Source organism: Podarcis bocagei (assembly GCF_964188305.1).
Source record: "Podarcis bocagei genome assembly, chromosome: 7".
Classification (NCBI taxonomy): domain Eukaryota; kingdom Metazoa; phylum Chordata; class Lepidosauria; order Squamata; family Lacertidae; genus Podarcis; species Podarcis bocagei.
Window position 1 is genome coordinate 24252334 of NC_138132.1, and position 19982 is coordinate 24272315.

Consider the following 19982-nt stretch of genomic DNA (forward strand, 5'->3'; position numbering starts at 1 on the left):
CTATCCAGACTGGTCCTACGTGGACTAGAAAAAAAGCCAGGGAAGCCCCCAAATAGGAGTTCCATCACAGAAGGAAAAAGGAAAAAGGAAAGAGGGGGAGGGGATCAAGTTGATTCCAAGCCAAAGGCCACTCTTATGACTGGCATAGGGAAGGTCAGCACTGCCGTCTGTTAGGTTCCCTCCTCCATTGGTGGATCCTAATGATAGGTTCACCCAACAATGGCAGCATTGGCTGACTCTTTTCATTTCCAACCATCATCCTGATGAGTGCTGTTCATGGGCATTGTGGGAAGTTTAAGTGGCTGCCCACCTCTGCTGCCATTAGATAGACCTATGACTGGGCAGGTACCAGCACCAGTAAGCTCTGCCAAGTAATTGTGGTCCCAGTAGCTGCCTAAAGGCACTGAGCACTGATACCTAGCTTGTCCTAATTGTGTTGTATCTGATCTGTGTCATTCAACCTTGGTTCCTCAGGGACTGCTGGACGACAACCCCCATCATCCTCAGCCAGCTTAACCAAAGGTGAGGGATGATGGGAGCTGTAGACCAAGAGCATTTTGGAAACCAAAGTTGGAGAACACTGTATTCAGCTGTGTACACACTACCAGTTACTCTGGCCCCAGTGCATACCCACTGTTTGAATCCATGTGCACGGGAGGTTAGCCACAATCCATATCCTGTAGTTTGTTTGCTTTTTTAGAAAGACTGGCATTTAATAAGTTTTCCCCCACCCTCAAGCCAGCAGCTACCTGAATTGAAAACGTAAGGCACATTCACTTCGCCATTAAGCTGAGGTATGTACATTTGAGACAGCCATTGTGTATACGCACAGATGACAACTTTATGAATAGTAGTCGTGTGGGGAGTTACAGGTGCAGGGAGACCCAAGACATGACACACATTGGGAGTGGCAGGCGAAAATGATGAACTATGCGGAATTAGCCAAGCTGACCGGCAAGATTCAGGACCAGGACGACCAGAGAGTCATAGAAAGTTGGAGTAAATTTATGGTTTATTTAAAGGATAATTGTAAAACTTTAAAAACAGTGGCAGGACTGAAATAACTCCTACAATGTAATAAATAAGAGATTTAGTATTTAAAATAAGTGATTTAAAGAAACATGGGATACCTGTTGAAGGGAAGGAGGGAAGTCATAAGCTCGGCAGAGCTAGAAGTATAGATGTGATTTGATGTATGGTATGAAACTGTGTTGAGAAAATAATAAAAATTTATTGGGGGGGGGAGACATGACACACATTGGATGAAGACTTACTCTCTGGCACGTACTGCAGTGTGCAAATGCAACTTGAATAGCAGCAGCAGGGAAACTGTGCTTTAAGCCGCTAATGTGTGCACAGCCTTACATAACTAATATTAAAAAGAAATCCTAAAATGAACTGAAGCTCTCCTCGGTTGATATGAGGGCCCCTCAATTGATATGAGGACCCCTACGGAGCTGGCATTTCATGTCTGCCAAGACGCTGCGTGAGCTGGCACGGCACAGAGCCCAGGTGAAAGAAGACAGACCTCCCTCCTCTTGCCCCTCCCTGTCGCACAAGGTTAAACAAATCCACTTCAGACACTGAATTCTTTAAGCTCAACGCTGCTTGGCATGTCATCCTTTGCAGAGCCATTTACGTTACAGTCAAATAGCGGCACGGTTCTGGAATCTGAAAGATGGGCGCAAAAAAATGCTTAACAACAAGTTGGCAGAACATCCCAGCACATTAACAGGACTTGATTGTACTTTGCCAGGATAAATTAAATGACATCCAGGATTTGTGCCCTTCTGTAAGACTGTAAAGACTGTAATCTGACTGCAGCATTAGTCAGAAGCCACCTTCAGCACCAACTACCAACACATAACTCTGTTTCCCCCATTTTTCTCAAGACATTCCTATTTTACAGACCTAGTCTACATTGACACCATACATTGAAAGCACTAGAATACCACTTAAAAGAATCATGGCTTCTCCCAAAGCACCCTGGGAAGGGTAGTTTGTTAAGGATGCTGGGAGTTGTTAGGAGACCCCATTCCCCTCCCAGAGCTACAAATTCTAAAGTGGTTGAACAATCAATCCCTCTTCACTGGAAACTTTGGGAATTGTAGCTCTGTGCACGGAATATTGGCCTTAGCATTCTAGAGTTCCCAGAATTCTTGGGCGGAAGCCTTGACTTTAAATGTATGGTGTCAACAGGGCTTAGGCTGCATTCAGACATCCTTTTCTATGGTGCATTCATTATTATTTGTGTTCACCAGGGTGGTCACATGCAATCCCATTTTCAATACTGTTTGTTCCTGCGAAGGTTTCGGGGCAGTCACACTGCTCCATTTCCACTCAGTGCACATGCTGTTATATCTTATACCACAAATGTTCTGGTTTATTTATTTTGAGGTTGTTGCTGTTGGACAGCAATAATGTGGTATCATTGGGGAAGCATCGGGGGGGGGGGACTAAATGAGGTGATTAAAAAAAGAACTGTAAGATGTGTATAATATTTTAACCTGAATATTGCCATTTGTCCAGTTTTAACTTTAAATTTTATTTATTTGACTTAATTTTGGGATGTATTTTAATTGATTGATTGATTGATTGTTTTATGCACATTGTATTATTTATATGATGTTAGCCACTCTGAGCCTGGCTGGGGAGGGTGGGGTACAAATAAATTATTATTATTATTATTATTATTATTATTATTATTATTATTAAAAATAATAATAAATTTGGAAAATGCATATTTAAAAAAACAGCAACAAACAACTAAAGCAGAGTAGATCCAACACTATTCCACTACTGCACTAATAATGCACTATTATTGCATCGATAACATGCTGCAGAATATACCTGCGACAAAACACCAGTCTGGAAGAGGAAAGTGTAACATAAAGAAGCAGCTATGGGTTAATTCAAGCCAGCATGTATGTTTATACAGAAGGATGAGGGTTGTGAGACTATCACAAATCCTGCCTCTGGGCATTCATATGATCTTTAGCTCAGTACTCCAATCCAGATTCTCTCCCCCCCCACCCCCCACTTTTTCTTTCCCTGGAAGACGCCCAACTTTGTTTTGAGGGCAGAAAGTTTCACGGTGGCCCCCAATTCGATCCGCTTCCAAGCCACGGACTGTCAGACAGTGAGCAGCAAGCAGTGCAAAGGCAGAAGATGCGTGAGGTGGATAGCATGCAGCCAATCCACCAGAGACTCATGAACGTGTGACTCCGTCCAACCTCTGCGATTCCTGCTGGCCTGACCTGTTGCGCCTTGCTGACTCTTGTCATTCCCCGGTGGGCTGCTTGGGGGAAAACCAACTCCTTTGTCGGGGACTTAATGTTCCTGAAAGGGCAGGGGGATCGTGCCTACCCAGGCAGAATGGGAACTCATGAAATATAGACGGAACACAAAGCAGGCATTGCTGACCTGCTTCCTTGCCCCCTGCCAGCCTTAGCTCTGAAGCTCAGAGGACTCTGCGGGATCTGTGCTGAGGAGCTGTCCAGCCCATTAGCAACCTGGGTTGTAGCAATGACAGCGGCATGGTGTTGCCACTGGAAGCTATGCTGAAGACCGCTCTGCTGGGCCCAGGCAAAAAAGCTCACACAGGTCTCTCTCTCTGCTGCCCACAGTTCTAAACTTCTGGATAAAGTGACTGATTGACTGACTGGCATTTGTAGCCCAGCCTCCACCACGAGATCCCACACTGTGGCCTAGTCACCCTGTGCCAAACAAGGAGCCAACCACCCTGTCCAGTTCAGGAGTGGGGCTAAGAGTTTTATAAGTGCATTTGGGGTGCAAGAACACTGTGCAGGATCAGACCCTTATGCTTCACAGCTGTTAAGCAGGAGGATCTGATCTTGCATGGGGCTGCTCCTTTGAGAACAGCTTCCCCAATATATAATGAATTAAAGAAAATGTTTAGAAAGACATTTGTTTAAAAACCAAAACCTTTTCTGTTAGGTTTAATAGGTGAAGAGATACCAAAAGAGGATAAACGACTTTTTATGTATGCAACGATGGCAGCCCAGAGATGGAAGGAAGGAGAAGTACCAATAAAAGAAGAATGGCAGATGAAACTGATGGAGTATATGGAGATGGCAAAACTGATGGGGAAGATGCGGAACCAGGAAGACCAAGTATTTTTAAAAAGACTGGAGTAAACTTTTAATTTATTTAAAAGACCACTATAAACAATTAAAATCATTGGCTGGGATGTAATGTGGAATTAACTATGATAATTATGGATATATAACAGATGGATAACAGTAAAAGATACAGTAAATTCAATCTTGAATATGGAACCCATGGAGGGAGGGAGGTCTGAAGGTTCAAAAGAACCTTGTTGTTTTAATGTTTGAGATGGTTGTTAAAATGTATAAAAATGTGGGGGGAAATCAATAAACATATTTTTTTAAAAAAATAGAGAGAGAGAGAACAGCTTCCCTGCATGCAAGGGAAGCCACTCATGAAGGAACACAATCACACAGGATCAGATCCTTCAGGGACCTGGAAGGAACAGGAAGTGGGGAGAGTGAAAAGCCAGGTGGGAAAGCCACCCCCATCTTCTCCCACAAAGATGCAGCCACCCAATAGATCTCTCTTTTTCACAGTTTCTCAGCAACTCCCTCGCACCAGCCTCTCCTCACGGCCCAAAGCCCCATCCCTTGACAACCTCAGATAGCTCTGGGCCCTCAACCCCAACCTGTAGTGATCTAGGACTGCCTGAACCCAGCTTGAACCTAGATTCCTCTGAATCAAGACCTAGATTCCTCTGAATAGGCAAGTTGGGATTCAGACCTCAGCCTTGTTAACATAATATGCCATTAACCACTCTGGACCAGGTTACCTGAAAGATTACCTGTCCCTCTACAGACCTCTAAGATCGCATAGAATATATGGGGAGATTCTACTTGTGTTCTTCTTTCCTGAATATTTCTTTTCCCCCAAAAATAAAATATGAATAACAAAGAAAAATATAATGATAACAATGAAGGTGAAAAATATCAGGTGTGTGACAAGGGGAAATTCTACTTGCACCTCTGCACCCTACAGAATATTAAGGCTGGTGATCCTTGCCACACCAGTGAAGTGGAATACCCTCCCCTCTGCCGTACATGAAGCAGTAACCATCAGTTGCTTCAAACCTTGTCTTTTTGCACAGGTTTCCCCTGACCCATCCTGCTTCAAGTTTTTGAATCCTCTGGTATTCTGTTTTATTCACTTTTAGATGCTTTTATGTTCCATGCTGCTGCTTTACTGTTTTCAGCTTGTGTTATTTCTATACTGCCATATTATATACCAGGGCAATGTACAACTTAAATAAAATAGATCGTTTTAGACTGTACACTGCTGTGACATTTTCGAAATATAAAGCAGTTTGAAATGTGTTTAAGATAAATAGTTGCCTGTTGTTGTTTTTGTTAAACATTAATGCCCAGCTTCTAGCCACTGGATGTTAAAGGTTTGTTTTTGGTTATTGCATGCAGTCCATGCTGATAAATTCATCCTTAATCCTTGCTGAAACCAGTTTAGAAAAATAGAATTGGAAGGAACCACAAGAGACATCAAGTCCCTTGCAATGCAGAAATCTTTTGCCCAATGTGGGGCTCAAACCCACGTGCATGAGATCAAGAATCTCATGCTCTACTGACTGAGGCCTGCCTAGCAAAATGAACACAGGACCCATGACACCCTAAAAGACATATGGTGGGTGGGTGACCTCTTTTTTTTCTGTCCAGGGCTGCATTCCCTTAGCGCAATTCTGATGGGTGCAGAATGCTGGCAGAGGGTGGGCTGTTGAGGAAAGACAAATTGCCCCTTTCAGAACTGATCACTTTCATGGGGCCTTTGAAATTAGGCTGAGGTGTGACTGTCCACACCTGCTATTAGGCTTCTTGCATGTCTGTCCTGTCTGATCTGCCATGATCCCCTGATTGTTTTGTGCCCCCTCACCCAAAGATCCCCGGTTATGGGGCCTAGAGGAAGGAGGAAGATTCCTCTGGGTTAGAACAAAGGCTCACTAGGATAAGGGAGGGAGGGGCACAGGTGAGTGGCCTGAGACTCTGGCTGGCTACTGCTGATGCCCTTCCTGCCTCTCCTTCCTCCAAGACGTTTCTCTTCATCCGCCAGAGCAAGGCTGCTGGGCTCCAAACGAGGTGAATTGAGCTTAGCGACCAGAGAAGCAGCAATGGTGAAGGCAGAATGGGAAAACATTTCCTTACCCTTTCCGTATGACGACAATGATGGCCCCCAGGAGGATGATCAGCACCACCAGTCCTCCGGCGCAAATGCCCAGGATGAGGCCCATTTCCTCCGAGTGCTGGGAAACTTCCAGGGGACGCTTGCTCTCTTTGCAGGCAGCTGCAGGGGATAAAAAGAATATAGCTCTGGCCTGTTGTAGTGGTATATGTAGAACCATCTCCTTTCTCCTACATATGAAATATGTGTGGAAGCTCCATTCTTTAACTGATGAGGTTTCTGCTCAACCACTTCCCACAAAATATTTTTAAAAGCGGCTGAACAAAATGGCATTGAATTCCAAAAGAGAATTCCAAACATGCTTCTTTTCCTAGAACACAGGTATGGGGAACCTTTGCTCTCATTCATTCATGACCACTGACCATACTTGCAAGAGCTGATGGGAGTTGTAGTTTAGCATCACCTGGAAGACCAAAGGTTCTCCACTCCTGCCACAGCACTAAAACCAGGAGCCAATCACTCAAAGAAGCTGACTAGAGGGAGATTTGAGACTGACAAAAGGGAAATGTCCCATGCTACATGCAATTTATTTATAGAATTCATGGCACTAGTGCATACCCTCCAACATTTCTCCAATGAAAATAGGGAAATTCCATTCCGTAATGATAATTTTACTGTTTATACCTCACACAACTTACTGTGTTGCCCCAGACACTCTAGCTAGCTTCTAACACATAAAAAACCATAATAATAAAAATAATAAAAATAAACCCCATACCCTCCAATATTTCTCCAGTGAAAATTGGGACGTCCTAAGGAAAAGAGGGGCATTCTAGGATCAAATCAGAAACTGGGACGGCATCTCTAAATCAGAGACATCCCTGTAAAATAGGGACACTTGGAGTGTCTGCTAGTGGATGGCTCAGGACAGCATCTGAGACAGGTTTATTTATTTATTCAAAATTCTTTTCCAGCATTTTATGCCCTCCCAAGAAAACTCACAAGGCAAAATACAATGCAGTCACAATCTCAAAATAAACAATAAACTCCTGCAATAATTAAAACTCCTGATGGATGGTGGTAACCCAACTGAAAGATATTTTTGCATATCAGTTTCCACTGGATCTTTTGTTCTTTTTATTGGGATATATAAAAGGTCATATAAAACCAAGAAATCAAACTCAAGTTTTCTATATTATAACAATAGCCAGCATATTGTACATGAGAGCTTGGGGGGAAAACCCAAAGGCCGAAGAGAATGGATTTTTAAGGAAATTATGAGAGCAACTCAATACTGTCAAAAGAACAGCTTTATTTAAGAAGAAAGAACGGGCCAGGGAAGAGATTGACAGACAGAGTTTGCGAAGAAGGAACAGAAAAGCTCAGGTCAAGGAACAGGCTGCATATATTTATGGAATTGGAAGATTTCAAATGGAAAGTGGTTGTGTGTATGTTTCAGTATTTGGAAAGGGCTGCTAAATATTCTGCCAGTCAGTTATTTAGTATTCTTATATAGTATAAATATACTATATAAGAATATAGTATAATACTATATACTATATAAATATAGTATAAATATTTTTTATTACACGGAACAGGGAATTATAAAGACGTGCAGTTTTAAAATTTTCCTCCAGTCCCAAGACTACAAAAAGCTGAGTACAAAATACAATATGGCGCCATCAGCTATACTGCAAAGCAACAACAGAAAACCAAACTCATGGAAAACAGAGTGAGTATTTAAGGCACTCTTAAAGCCCTGTAATGATCCCCACTGCCAATGAATTCCAGAGGCATGGTGTCATTATAGAAAAGGTCCTCTCCCCCATTCCTTTCCTCCTAGTATGTGATGAGAAAAACCTCCTTCCTAAAATTCTGGAGAGCTGCTGCCTGTCAAAGTAGACAGTAATCAGCTAGATGGATAAACCATCAGATTTGTGGATTTCCTGGAAACATGTGGGCAGGTGGTGCAGGAAAGAGGATTGGGGGCTTTTGGTTTGATCCAGCGGGTTCCTATGTACCATGAAGGCCAAGGTACTTGAAACACTTTGATAATTCATCAATTGATAGTTCTGGTACATATGGCACAGAACTGAAGGAACATAGGAAGCTGCCTTATACTGAGTCAGACCACTGGTCCATCTAGATTAGTACTGTAAACACTGACTGGCAGCATCACTCCAGGGTTTCAGGCAAGAGCTTTTCTCACCCCCATGAAGCTTGTAGACTCTCCTTCATTTGAAATTTTTAAGTAGAGGAGATGCTTTAATTGAATTCCATGCATTCCAGGGGGGTTGGACTAGACCTTCAGATGCCTTCCAACTCTATGATTCTGTGATTCTATGATTTTATTATTCTTCAAACCCCTCCCCCATTGCTCACTATTTTAAATGTCTTAAATGTTTCGATATGTCTTTAAACTGTTTTGAAATGTTTTAGTTGGTTTTAAAATGGTTTTAAATGCTGCAAATATTATGTCTTTGGTTTTGGCTGTTTGTCATTCTGTGCCCCTTTGGGCAGGAGAGAAAACTGGTGAATAAATAAAATAAGTAAATAAGTATTGCCCTGATAAGAATCGGTAAATGCATTGATAAGCAATGATCTCCTTGAGACCACCTGAAAGCTGCTTTATAACAAAGAGGCTGAGATCACGGCTCAATAGTTCCTTGGCACCTTGAGCTGCCCTTGTGGGAAGCTGAGAGTCTCATCTGGCTTTGTGGCCTCTACAATTAAAAGCGAGAACTATCCCGCCCCCCTGGGCACATGTGAGGCCAGCCACGCCCTGCAGTATGCTGGTTGCCCAGCTGAGTGGAACATGACCGAGACCAAGCCACAAAGAGGCGTGGGTGTCCTTCCTATGGCTCCGTCTGGAAAAGACTGGGCAGGGTTTCATGGCCACTCAAGGCACATCTTCAGTGAAGCATGCACAATGCCTGTTTAATGTTCTAGCAAACAATCCAATCTAATCCCACATGGTGTTTTGTTTCGTGTGTGTGTGGGTTTTTTTAAAAAAAAAACACCAAAATGATTTTGCGTAGTGACCCGATTTAAAGTAAAATAATCCAATCAAACATATACAAGACATGCCATGTACTCCCTTCCCCCATCAATCAATCAATCAATCAATCAATCCCACCTACCCAAATAATGGACCAAGCTGTAGTTGGGACAAATTTTCCCTGTTACACAAATTTTTAGAGATCCTTTCATGATCAAATAGGAATCCAGTTGCCCCAAATCATATTCACATGGGTGAGACATCAAATGAAGAAAGCACAAGTTGTTTTAAAACAGGGGAGGGGCTTTTTCAGCCTGAGGGCCACATTCTTTTATGTGTAAACTTCTGGGGGCCACATGCCAGTAGAGGCTGGGGACAGAGGAATAAAGTGGGTGGGGTGACATATGTGATTCTTAGTTTTGCATAAAAGTCTACATTTCAGCTATGCAGGAGTCAGAGCTTTCTACACACACACAAATCTCACCAACAAGGCAAGAGGGGAGGCCTATTCCTTCCAGGCAAAATCACTTGAAGAGAGAGCAGAGTAGGGATGTCAGAGAATTCCAGCAGAAATGGAAATGGGAACCGAAATTGCTACAATTTGCATGCTTGTCCAAAGTCCAAAATGCAAATCACGCAAGCAAATATGAGCAGCATACACCATTGTTGTTATTTTAATCCACAAACTTCACATAATTATGTTGTTTTCTGAATTGTTTTTTAACATTTCCTCCCCATTGAAATACATTGTAACTAATTACGCAATTAATTTGTGTTTGTTTCAACTATAGCAGGTAGCACAATGAGTTATGTAAGTTTCAGTGGAAAGAAACTGAACTGCAGCTGAATGGAAACAGCGTTGGCAGGACAAAATTCGCTGCCTCCTGGCATTCCTTATGCAGAACAAGGCTGGTGAGAGGTGAAGTCTCCAGAGAAGAAGTCCCAACAGCTGGATAGAGAGGCCCAGAGAGCTGTGTTAGGCCCCTTGGCTTGAAGTTCCCCTGCATTTTTAAGAGTCGAGCGATAATGGCATGCAAAAAGCACTGCAGAACATGCTTTGGGTTCTGACAGGGCTCATTCCATTCCCTGGTGATCTGTCTGTGCTGTTGCATCTGTGGACCTTGGCAGTTTTCAGCTCTTCATTAAAACCCTGTCACTCCTGCTTACCCTCCTCCATTGCTAAGGCTTTAACTTCAGTGATGGGTGACCTTCCCCTAGTCAGGCTTGAGGGGAGAGGAGCACAATAATCAGAAAGTAGCTCATTCTCCCTGACAACCCGAAAGTCAATTCAAAGCTGTTTTAGATACTGGTGTTCCCCCTAAGATTTCCTTGAGCATGGTGTCATCCAATCCCTCCTGCAACCTGTCTTTGAAAGTCCCAACAGCCCTCACTTTCACCCACTCACCTGCCTCCTCCCAAAGAGCCATGCATGCCTCTCTTGCGCTTTTGTTCTGCTAGCACGCTGTGTCCAAGTAACACTAAGTGTTGTGGCTTTCTCATTGCTATTAACACACGCCAGTAGCACTGGGAAGGTTACAGTTCCCAGGGCTCCTGGCAAGGGCGCTGACTCGCGCCCCACATTGCGGGGGCACATCACATGACGCATTATGTTACATGTCACATGACACGCCGTCGTCCCCACCTAGTACTGGGCCAGGACACGCAGGTATGCCGCTGCCGCAATGCCAGCGCTTGGCCTCCTCCCTGCACGACATCGGGCAGGGCCACATGATTTGTGGGGAAGCCAGCTCCTTCTTTGAAAAATTAGGGGAGGCTGAAGACCCCTCGGTCCCCACCACATGGCGCACCTGGCTCCTGGCTAGGGCCATTGTTCAGGGATAGCCATGGGGGTTTGAGTGCAAAGTGTTTTGTCCCTTCTCCTTACAGTAGTAGTAGGAAGGAGGAGCAGCAATAAGAAGAAGAAATATGTTCCCATTTCTGGAAACCACAGGACGTGAAGATTGCTCTTTTGCTTGAATCCAGCCACTGTGAGAACAGCATGCTGGACTTGATGAGCCATTGGCACAGTGCCGGTGAAAAACTAACCGCCCACCATCTTAAAGTGCCCAGAAACACTTGTTTGAGTTTTAATATGCACATAACCAACAGTTCTTACCAATAGATTGTGGGTGGGATGGAGTAAATCCTGGTACAGTCATACCTCGGGTTGAAGTTGCTTCAGGTTGAGCGTTTCCGGGCTGCACTCCATGGCAACCCGAAAGTAACGGAACGCGTTACTTCTGGGTTTCGCAGCTCGCGCATGTGCAGACGATCAAAATGATGTTACGCGCATGCGCAGAATAGGCAAATTGTGACCCGTGCACAAGCAGATGCAGGTTGCGTTCACTGCAGGATGCGAATGGTGCTCCAGAACGGATCCTGTTCATATCCAGAGGTACCACTGTAGCTGGAATTTGTCATCCTCCCCCCTCCCCCAAGCAGCCTGTATTAGTATATTCAAATTTGTTTGAGTGCTCTATGCCACGCCTACTTTATGTGCCTGGCAATGCCCCTGCTCCTTGCACCCGACACGTAGCCATGGCAGCATGCCAAGCATCAGAGATGAGAGTGAGGAGGGGATGAAAGAAACATTCCTCCGTTCTTTGGACTAGTGATAGAAAGGGGCCTGAAGGTCAGGAGCGGGTGGTCCAGAGGCAGGATCAAAGGGAATTGCAATCTAAGGAAGCGGCAAACATTTGGAGGTCATGATACTGCGCGTGCATTGCGGCAAGCATTATGAAGCACGCTTCATAATGTCCAAAGCACCTTTGAAGCAAGCTGCATCAGTGTTGACCCTTGGCACAAGTCCCTTCTTTGACTCTGTGGAATCAATGGAAACCAGTCGGGTGATCCCATGGTAATATGTTGTCCAGGCCCAGAAACTTCCAAGAGAGATCTTTCATAGAGATTCAAGCTTTCAACAGACAGGCTGATAATGATCAGTCCCTAGATTTACTGTTGTTTTATATTGTATTTTGTATCCTGGTATTGTTCTTCCCATGCTTGTAGCTGAAGGAAGGAGTCAAGCTTTCTTGGTTGACCAATAAACTAAGCTGAAACTAATACTGTGTGTATGCTCGTGTGACTTCCACAGTACATTTGCTCCCAGCAAGTCTCTGCCAGTTTGATTCATGTACATAACTCCAGATAGCTCTGGTTCTGCATTCCAGAAAATGCCATTCCATGCTCCACACACATATCATTTACTCGGTTTAAAAAAGATGCTCTGCTATCGCAATTTAACAGATCAATGGACAGGACAGGACATGATTACAGACAAACACAGAAAGAGGCGTGGAAGGCCTCCTTCTCCTCCAATCCCACAGAGGAACCTCCATCTGCCCAGTTGCTGTGTTGTGAACCATAAAGAGAAATTAACAAGAGGGCTGTAGCCTTGAAGTACCACCCTGTGCACATTTATAAGTCCCAATGTGGTGTGTCATTGACAACAGATTGATTTAAAAAGTTGCCAAACGCAATAAAACACCTGCAACAGTTTTAAAAGAAGCAGAGGAAATGTCCCAAGACTAAGGGCTGTGGCCTGCTAAATTCTACTCAGAGTAAACCCATTTAAATCAATGGACGTAAGATAGTCGTGTCTATTCATTTCAGTGGGTCTCTTCTGAGTAGGGCTAACACTGCATGCAACCCAAAGTTACAGTTCCCCCAAGAAAATGAGTCCCATTATCCTCACCCAGCAATCTTAACAATCCCAAATTGTACGCTGCTGGAAATTTATTCTGCATTTGGGGGTGGGGGTCGAGAAGGAGTTTCTTTTGAAATTTTCAAAGAAAGCTATATTGAATAAAACAAATTTTGTATTATTACAAATGACTATAAGGAAGATTTCCAGGACCACTTTTCATTAATCATAATAACAAAGGAGGCTTGGAGAAGCACTCTCAGCTAATCAAGGAGAAGCACTCAAACACTGGCCACATTCACACCATGTATTTAAAGCAGCATTAGACCACTACAAACAGTCATGGCTTCCCCGCAAAATCCTGGGAGCTGTAGTTTGTTAAGAGTGCTGGGAGTTGTTAAGAAGCCGCTGTTCCTTTTACAAAGCTACAATTCTCAGAGTGGTTTTGTTATGTACTGAGTTGAATAGGATCCAAAATGCAGCAGTCTGATTGGTCCTAGAACAATAGGATTCAGAATGCAACAGTCTGATTGGTCCACAGGAGCCACCCAATCCAGCTCCAGGTGGAAATGAATCCGCAATCTGATTGGCCTACAGGAGAATCCCAGAATTAGCCAATCGTGTGGGGCCCATTGTGTAAGTAATGTATATAAAGCAGACATTCTGGGGGGACTCCCATTCCTCCTCACCACTATGAGCTGAATAAAGAGCATAAAATCCACTCTCAACTCCGAGTATATTTCAGGTTTAATAGTCAATACCTCTTTACAGAACTAGAGGCACAGTCTACTCCTGTTCCTCCACCATCACCACCACCACCAGCAACAGCAGCTATCTTCATCTCAGCATCATAATTTATAAGGGGGGAGCCTTTTGCTGTTGGCAACTGGCTCCCAGATGGGAGTGTGGCCCTTGATCCAAAACAGAGTCTCCACCCTTTCCCTAAACCAATGCTTCCCAAACTCCCACCCACAAGACCACTTCAGAATTTTTGGTGGTCTTGGCAGGCCACTTAACGATTTTTCTGCCTGCCGTAGCCATCACACCTTGCTGTGCTAGATGCTGTATGATTTTTAATTGTATCTTTATTGCTTCTTTTATTCCTCATACTGCATTGCATTGCATTACAACTCACATTCCATAGAACTCAACTTGCAACGCAGTAAAACACAAGAAATAAAATCAGCAATAAAATACAATTGAAAAAGATCAATATGGGTGCCTAATGTGGGCTGTGCTGCAAATCCACTTGAATAAAGCTTGCCTAGCCCTGGAGGTCGATGGACCACAGTTTGGGGACCCCGGTCCTACAGAATCATCATATAGTTTTTAATCCCTGCTGTCCTTCAATATTCTGCACACGCATAGTTGTGGCCATTTTTCACTTCTCACTGAGACACAATTTTTAACTTGCTTTATTGTGGATTTATTCCTGCCTATGATTTTTGGACCTTTGCAGTGGTATTATCCATTTGGAAAACTGCAATCAGGGCCTTGAAACCCTTTTGAGGTGTTATCATCCGAAGAAGATTTGGCAATCCATGACCTCATCCGGAAGCCTATTGTGAGCTGCTTAGAGCACCCTTCAATACGATAATAATAATTTGCTTTTTGTAAGCCTTGCTGAAACGTACTCTTTGCAAGTGTAATGATACTTGTCAGTTGCTTAGAGCATTCTTTAATATGATTATTGTGCTATGTGGTTCTTTGTAAGCCTTGCAGAAATGCACATTTTGCAATTGTGATAATACGCTGCCTATTTTACTGTAACTTCTTTTCACCAGTACATGGCTGTTACATTTGTGCACATATAGCTATGTCCGTTTTTCATTTCTTACTGTACTACAATTTTTAACTTGCTTTATTAAGGGCTTAGTCCTCCCATCCCCTCTCTGTCCCTGAATCCAAAAGGGAGCAAAATATATTAGCCAAGCACAAGGAATTTTATTAAACACACGGGAGGCCCTGAAGTTCAATCTCAGTGAAAAGCTGAGCATTTGGCTATTTGCTGAAATTCCAGGATCAAGAGAGAGATAGAAACCCAGAAATATCTCCTTGATCAATTTCAGAAGAGTCGCTCGTGGTGACCGCCAGCTACACATTTTTTTCCTGAATAATATTGCCAGCCACCAGTATAAAATACCAAACATACCCAGAACACATGGCAGACCAAATCAATATGTCAGCAAGGTTGAAAGGGCCCCCAATCCAGGGCACAACAAATTTGCTCTCCTACAAGATCCGTTATTCTTTACTCAGTCTTGTTGTTTTTAACCCAAAACAAATGTTTCAGTTGTGCAGCAGCTGAGGACAATGGATTATCCAGATGCCAGGGAGAAAATTCATTTCCTATTTAGACCCTGAACATGTTGCTATGGGGAAGAAAAACATTTACGCAAATGACTCGATTTGCTGAGCATCTACATTTCTATTTGTTTTAGAAAAAATGTGATTTAGGCTTAGATGAGGGATGTGTGAGAAAATCCACAGAGTGATTCTATAGAATTCCTGCAGAGGAACTTTGCAGTGAAATCTGTTATCTGAATGTTTTGCCATGAACTTTGGCAGAGAATTCAAATTGATTCTCACTGTTTATGTTTCATGCTGCAGGTGTGCATGACCTACGTTGACTGTGTATGCAGCAGTTGAAGACTACAAATGCCATGGTGCAGTGAAACTTTGATTTACGCCACAATCCTATGGGCTGCCATATTTTGAAGAGCAAAAAAGAGGGCACATCTGCTGACTTCTGCTTTTAACTATGGATCGCTATGATGACTCTCATTTTACATACTCATGAAAAAGAGGATGTGTCCTGGAAAAAGAGGACATATGGCAACCAATGTCTACTGAGTTCAATGTGACTTACTCCCAAGTATGTGTATTAAGGACTGCAGCCTATAAACTATGTGTGCATGCTTAATAAAATTACAGATGCAAAGCATGATGGCACAAGCTCCGCCTCCACTCCATTTTGGAAAATTACATCCCAAATTCTGCTTAAGGGAAAATTATTTTTGCTACAACCCACATATTGAGAGGACAAGCCCACAGATGGTCCTTTCTGCACAATATAGGAATTGTGCCTTTGGTGTTATGGAAAACTGATGTGGACAGTGCCAGATTTACGTATAAGCTATACAAGCTATAGTTTAGGGCTCCACTCTCCCCCCCCCCAAAAAAAAAATGAAAGGGGAAAAAACTGGATGTACATTTCCAAAATATAAGATAAAAAATAAAAAATAAAACCTACATACAGCAACAGGGTTTTGTGTTGTGTAGGCTCCTATGATACCTATTAGGTCCATAAATTACCATGTAGCATATATTCAACACAAAAAACAGCGACAATTTGTTGTTGACAAAGGACAGCTCGACATATAAAGGGCCCCATTACCTTCAGTAGCTTGGGGCCCCATCAAACCTTCAGTAGCTTAGGGCTTCATCAACATAGCTGTCAACCATCCCTTATTTGGCGGGAAACTCCCTTATCCCAGCGCCGTGTCCCGCTGCTGTCCCTTATTGATGATGTCCCTTAAATTTCCCGGGTTTCAAAGGAAGCAGCTCCTCTCCCTCCCTGCCAGCCAGGGAGGAGGAAGGCTCCAACTGTGTTGCTTGGCTGCCTGGCCCGCCCCCCTCCAGCCTCCTCTCACTAGCCTCGGCCCCCGGGAGCCCCTCCCCGCTGGAACTGGCGGGAGCCTTGGGCCCTTCCACCGCCATTCTCCTTGCAGCCACCGAACTGAGCGTCTCTGCCTGGGGCCTCCCCTCTGCCCGACGTCGATGCCGCTCCCACTAGGCCATACTGCGGCTGTGCCGCCGAAGGACCCAGATGAGATGGGCAGCCTGGCACAGCCTATGAATTGCTGAGGAGCCTTGAGAGGAGAGCGAGGGCAACCATAGAGAAAGCAGTTCAGAGAGAAGAGGAGGAGGCAGAGGCGTGGGCAGGTGTTCCAAGGGCTAACCATAGAGGGGGAAAGCGGAGGAAGGACCGCAAGTGCTTCTCCCATAGATTTGTAGTGGTAGACTGGCATAGATAGTCTGCTCTGCGGGTTTACTTTGGGCGCTATTCCCCCCCCCTTCCTCCTGCCCCGCCTGAAGGAACTGAGAGCTGCAGATGGAGCATGAGAGAAAAGATACAGAACTGCAGCAGCATCTTCACAGCTTGGACTTCGTTTTGCGCGAAAAGTGGTTGCTGCTTGTAGTTATTTAATTGCAGTGTTTCATCAGCTGGTGTCTTGAGCAGCAACCTCTGGAAACGAAGGGCTAAAAACTGGCGCTGGTCTCCCAAATTATCTGATCCCTTTTAACTTCGTATTTCAGCTGGTTGACTAAAATCCCTTATTTTGGCTGCTGATCCCTTATTTTCGAGGCTGCTGGTCCCCTGTTTTCAAATCTGTAAGTTGACAGCTATGCTCATCAAACCTAAATCCGGCCCTAGATGTGGAAATGTGACGAACTGAACTTATGATTGTAAAAATGAGAAACTGAGGGAAACCGAAGTTTACAGATTTGCCCATCCCTACCTGAGCCATCCCCTAAAACACTCCTTGTTATGGAAGTAAAACTAGTGCATGTCACTCATCAAGAGGGCGCAAATCAGAAAGGCCATTTGACAATAGACGGGGATAATATAGGCAAAACGCACTAAGAAGAATGATTACCTTTCCGGGCTATTCGGATGCAATTCAGCCTCGTTTCCTAACAGGGAAGAAAAGAGAGAGTCAGATTTTACTGGTCAAAGCTTTATGTGAACTTACTCTTTATTTTTAGAATGAATATTGTTCTGCCTGCTTGCATCCCATCACAGTTATCCCACCAGAAATAGGTATTTCCAGACATCAAGGCTTCATACCACTTTGATATTTTTGAACTATTAAGCAATATATGCATTCTTTTAAATAAATAGCAATATGAGCATGAAAAACCCCAATTTACAACTAACATACTCACACACACCACACAACATGGCGTGTGCAAGGTCGCCATGCCCCCCCGGCCCCCTCAGTGAAAATTTGGGGGGTCCTTGGCTCCCTGCCCACCTGTACCCCCGATGGCCCACCTGATGCTGGTTATGGCTTATGAGAGCTAAAGCCCTACAATATCTGTAGGGCAACAGGTTCCCCATCCCCAATTTAAAAGCTGGTTCTTAAATCGTAATGATGCCAATTGCAGTGACTGGCAAAGTTTGCACAGTAATTTCCTCCATGGCATTGAATTCCTTTAGATTTAAGGCCTATGGATAGAAATGAATACACCATACTACTCCGTGTACAGTATAAGATGACATTTTTTCCTTAAAAATTATGTTAAAAATTGGGGGTCAGTGGCTATTTGGTGTGTTATTTGTTGATGTGGCCAGGGCTGGTGTTAATTGGCTGTTGCTACTCTGGGCTACCCCCCCCCCAATAAAAAGCTCAATAACTATGGGCAATCCTCCCCCCAAAAAACTCAACAACTCTGAGCAATCTCCCCCCATTTTCTTAATTTGGAGTCCCCCAAAATAGGGGGCGTCTTATACGCAAAGGCGTGTTATACACGAAAGAATACGGTCACCTCTCAGGTTGATAGAGAGCCATCTCACTTGCCCATCTGAGAAACCATTTTGTTCCTCACTTTTCTTTTCTTTCCTGCACTGCCTGTCTCCTCCCTTTCTATCTCGCCAGCCCAGTGGGATTCCTCAAGCACCCCCCTGCATTGCCTGCCCGCCTGCCAAAATGCCATGCTAATAACACAATCACTGCAGATGGAAGAATGGAAATGAAACAAATGGGCATCATTTTCCTTAATGTGCATAATCTATATCTACTCATTATGTTAGGATTCCTTGTTGTGCCATTTGGATGCTGGGTGCATGAGAACCAGAACGCAGCAATAAGGAGGAGGCTGGAAAGAACCTCAGCTGGGGCATAAAGCTTTCCAAGACATCCTCCCCTGCCTGCTCACACAGGCAGCTATTCTATTCTCCCTGCAGCTGGACTGTGAAATTAACAGCTTCTGTCAATCATTACCAACCTGGGGTCATTACAGTTCTAAGAATTCGACCGGCGCTCCACATATGCCAGTATCCTGCTTCCCACAGTGACTAGTCAGATGCCTATGGGATGGCCACAAGCAAGGCATGGAAGCAACAATGCTAATCCCAGCAATTAGTGCTCAATAGCACAATGGAGACCTGCAACAAAATGTTGCCTCCTAGCCACAGTGTTCCTGTTCAGAAGTCCAGGCAGCTAACCATGCCCTTCTCTAGAACTAAGGAGTTCATGGAGGCCATTCCAAGGTTTAGTGGCTACTGAGCACACTCAATCCATATTGTCTCACTGCCCACCCCCCCCATCTTTGTTTCTTTGTTCAGAGAGCATTTTTAAAAAATATATCAAGACATTTTGGGGCATGTCAACATGTCCATCTAGTTTCTGGGTAAAGGTTATAGCTCAGTGCTGAAGCATCTGGCTTGCAAGCAGGACTCAGGTTCAATTCCCAGCATCTCCAGGTAGAGTTCAGAAAAAACTCCTACCTGAAATCCTGGAGAACTGCTGCCAGTCAGTGTAGATAATACTGAGCTAGACAGATCAATGGTCTGACTTGGTATAAGGCAGATCCCTATGTTCTTATGATTCTCAGTGGCCCCATTTGGCTCCATTCTTATTGGCACTCACTACCCACATTTGCAGTTAGAGGAACTGCATCTGAACCTGGAGGTTTCGTTTACCTAGCTAACGGCCTCTAATGCACTTAGGTTGCATACATTTAAAACACAGAGACACACCTTGAAAGAATCCTGGGAGCTGCAGTTACCCCTCACAGAGCTATATAAACCCTTAACAAACTACAATTCCCAGAATTTGTTTATTTATTTTTAGGGGAGAGGTGTTTTAAATTCATGGTGTATATAAATTCTTCATTCTCCATGAATTTGTCTAACCCTGTTTTTAAACTAACACCATTACATCTGTAGCACTGATAATTGCGCATTGTTCATAGAAGCACTTTCTCTGGTCTGTTCTGAAAACTGCTCTCATCAATTTAATTGGGCAACCCTGAGTTCTTGTATTATGGATAAGGTGGAGGGAGGGGAGGGAAACTTTTTTCCTCGTCCACTTTCTCTACATAGTGCATAATTTTAGAAACCTCTGTCATGTATGCCCC

General features: G+C 43.9%; 1 protein-coding gene across 7 annotated transcripts in view; it reads right to left on the bottom strand.

Annotated features, from left to right (window-relative positions):
* Positions 1-19982, bottom strand: part of PTPRU (protein tyrosine phosphatase receptor type U) — a 378319-nt gene that overhangs the window by 93939 nt on the left and 264398 nt on the right. For all 7 annotated transcript variants that reach the window (XM_081201863.1, XM_081201862.1, XM_081201868.1 and 4 more), the window contains exons 13-14: positions 17498-17534; positions 6219-6357 (exon numbers count right to left, since the gene is read on the bottom strand). In XM_081201863.1, the coding sequence (XP_081057989.1) occupies positions 6219-6357; positions 17498-17534 (176 nt within the window). The remainder of the gene's footprint in view (positions 1-6218; positions 6358-17497; positions 17535-19982) is intronic.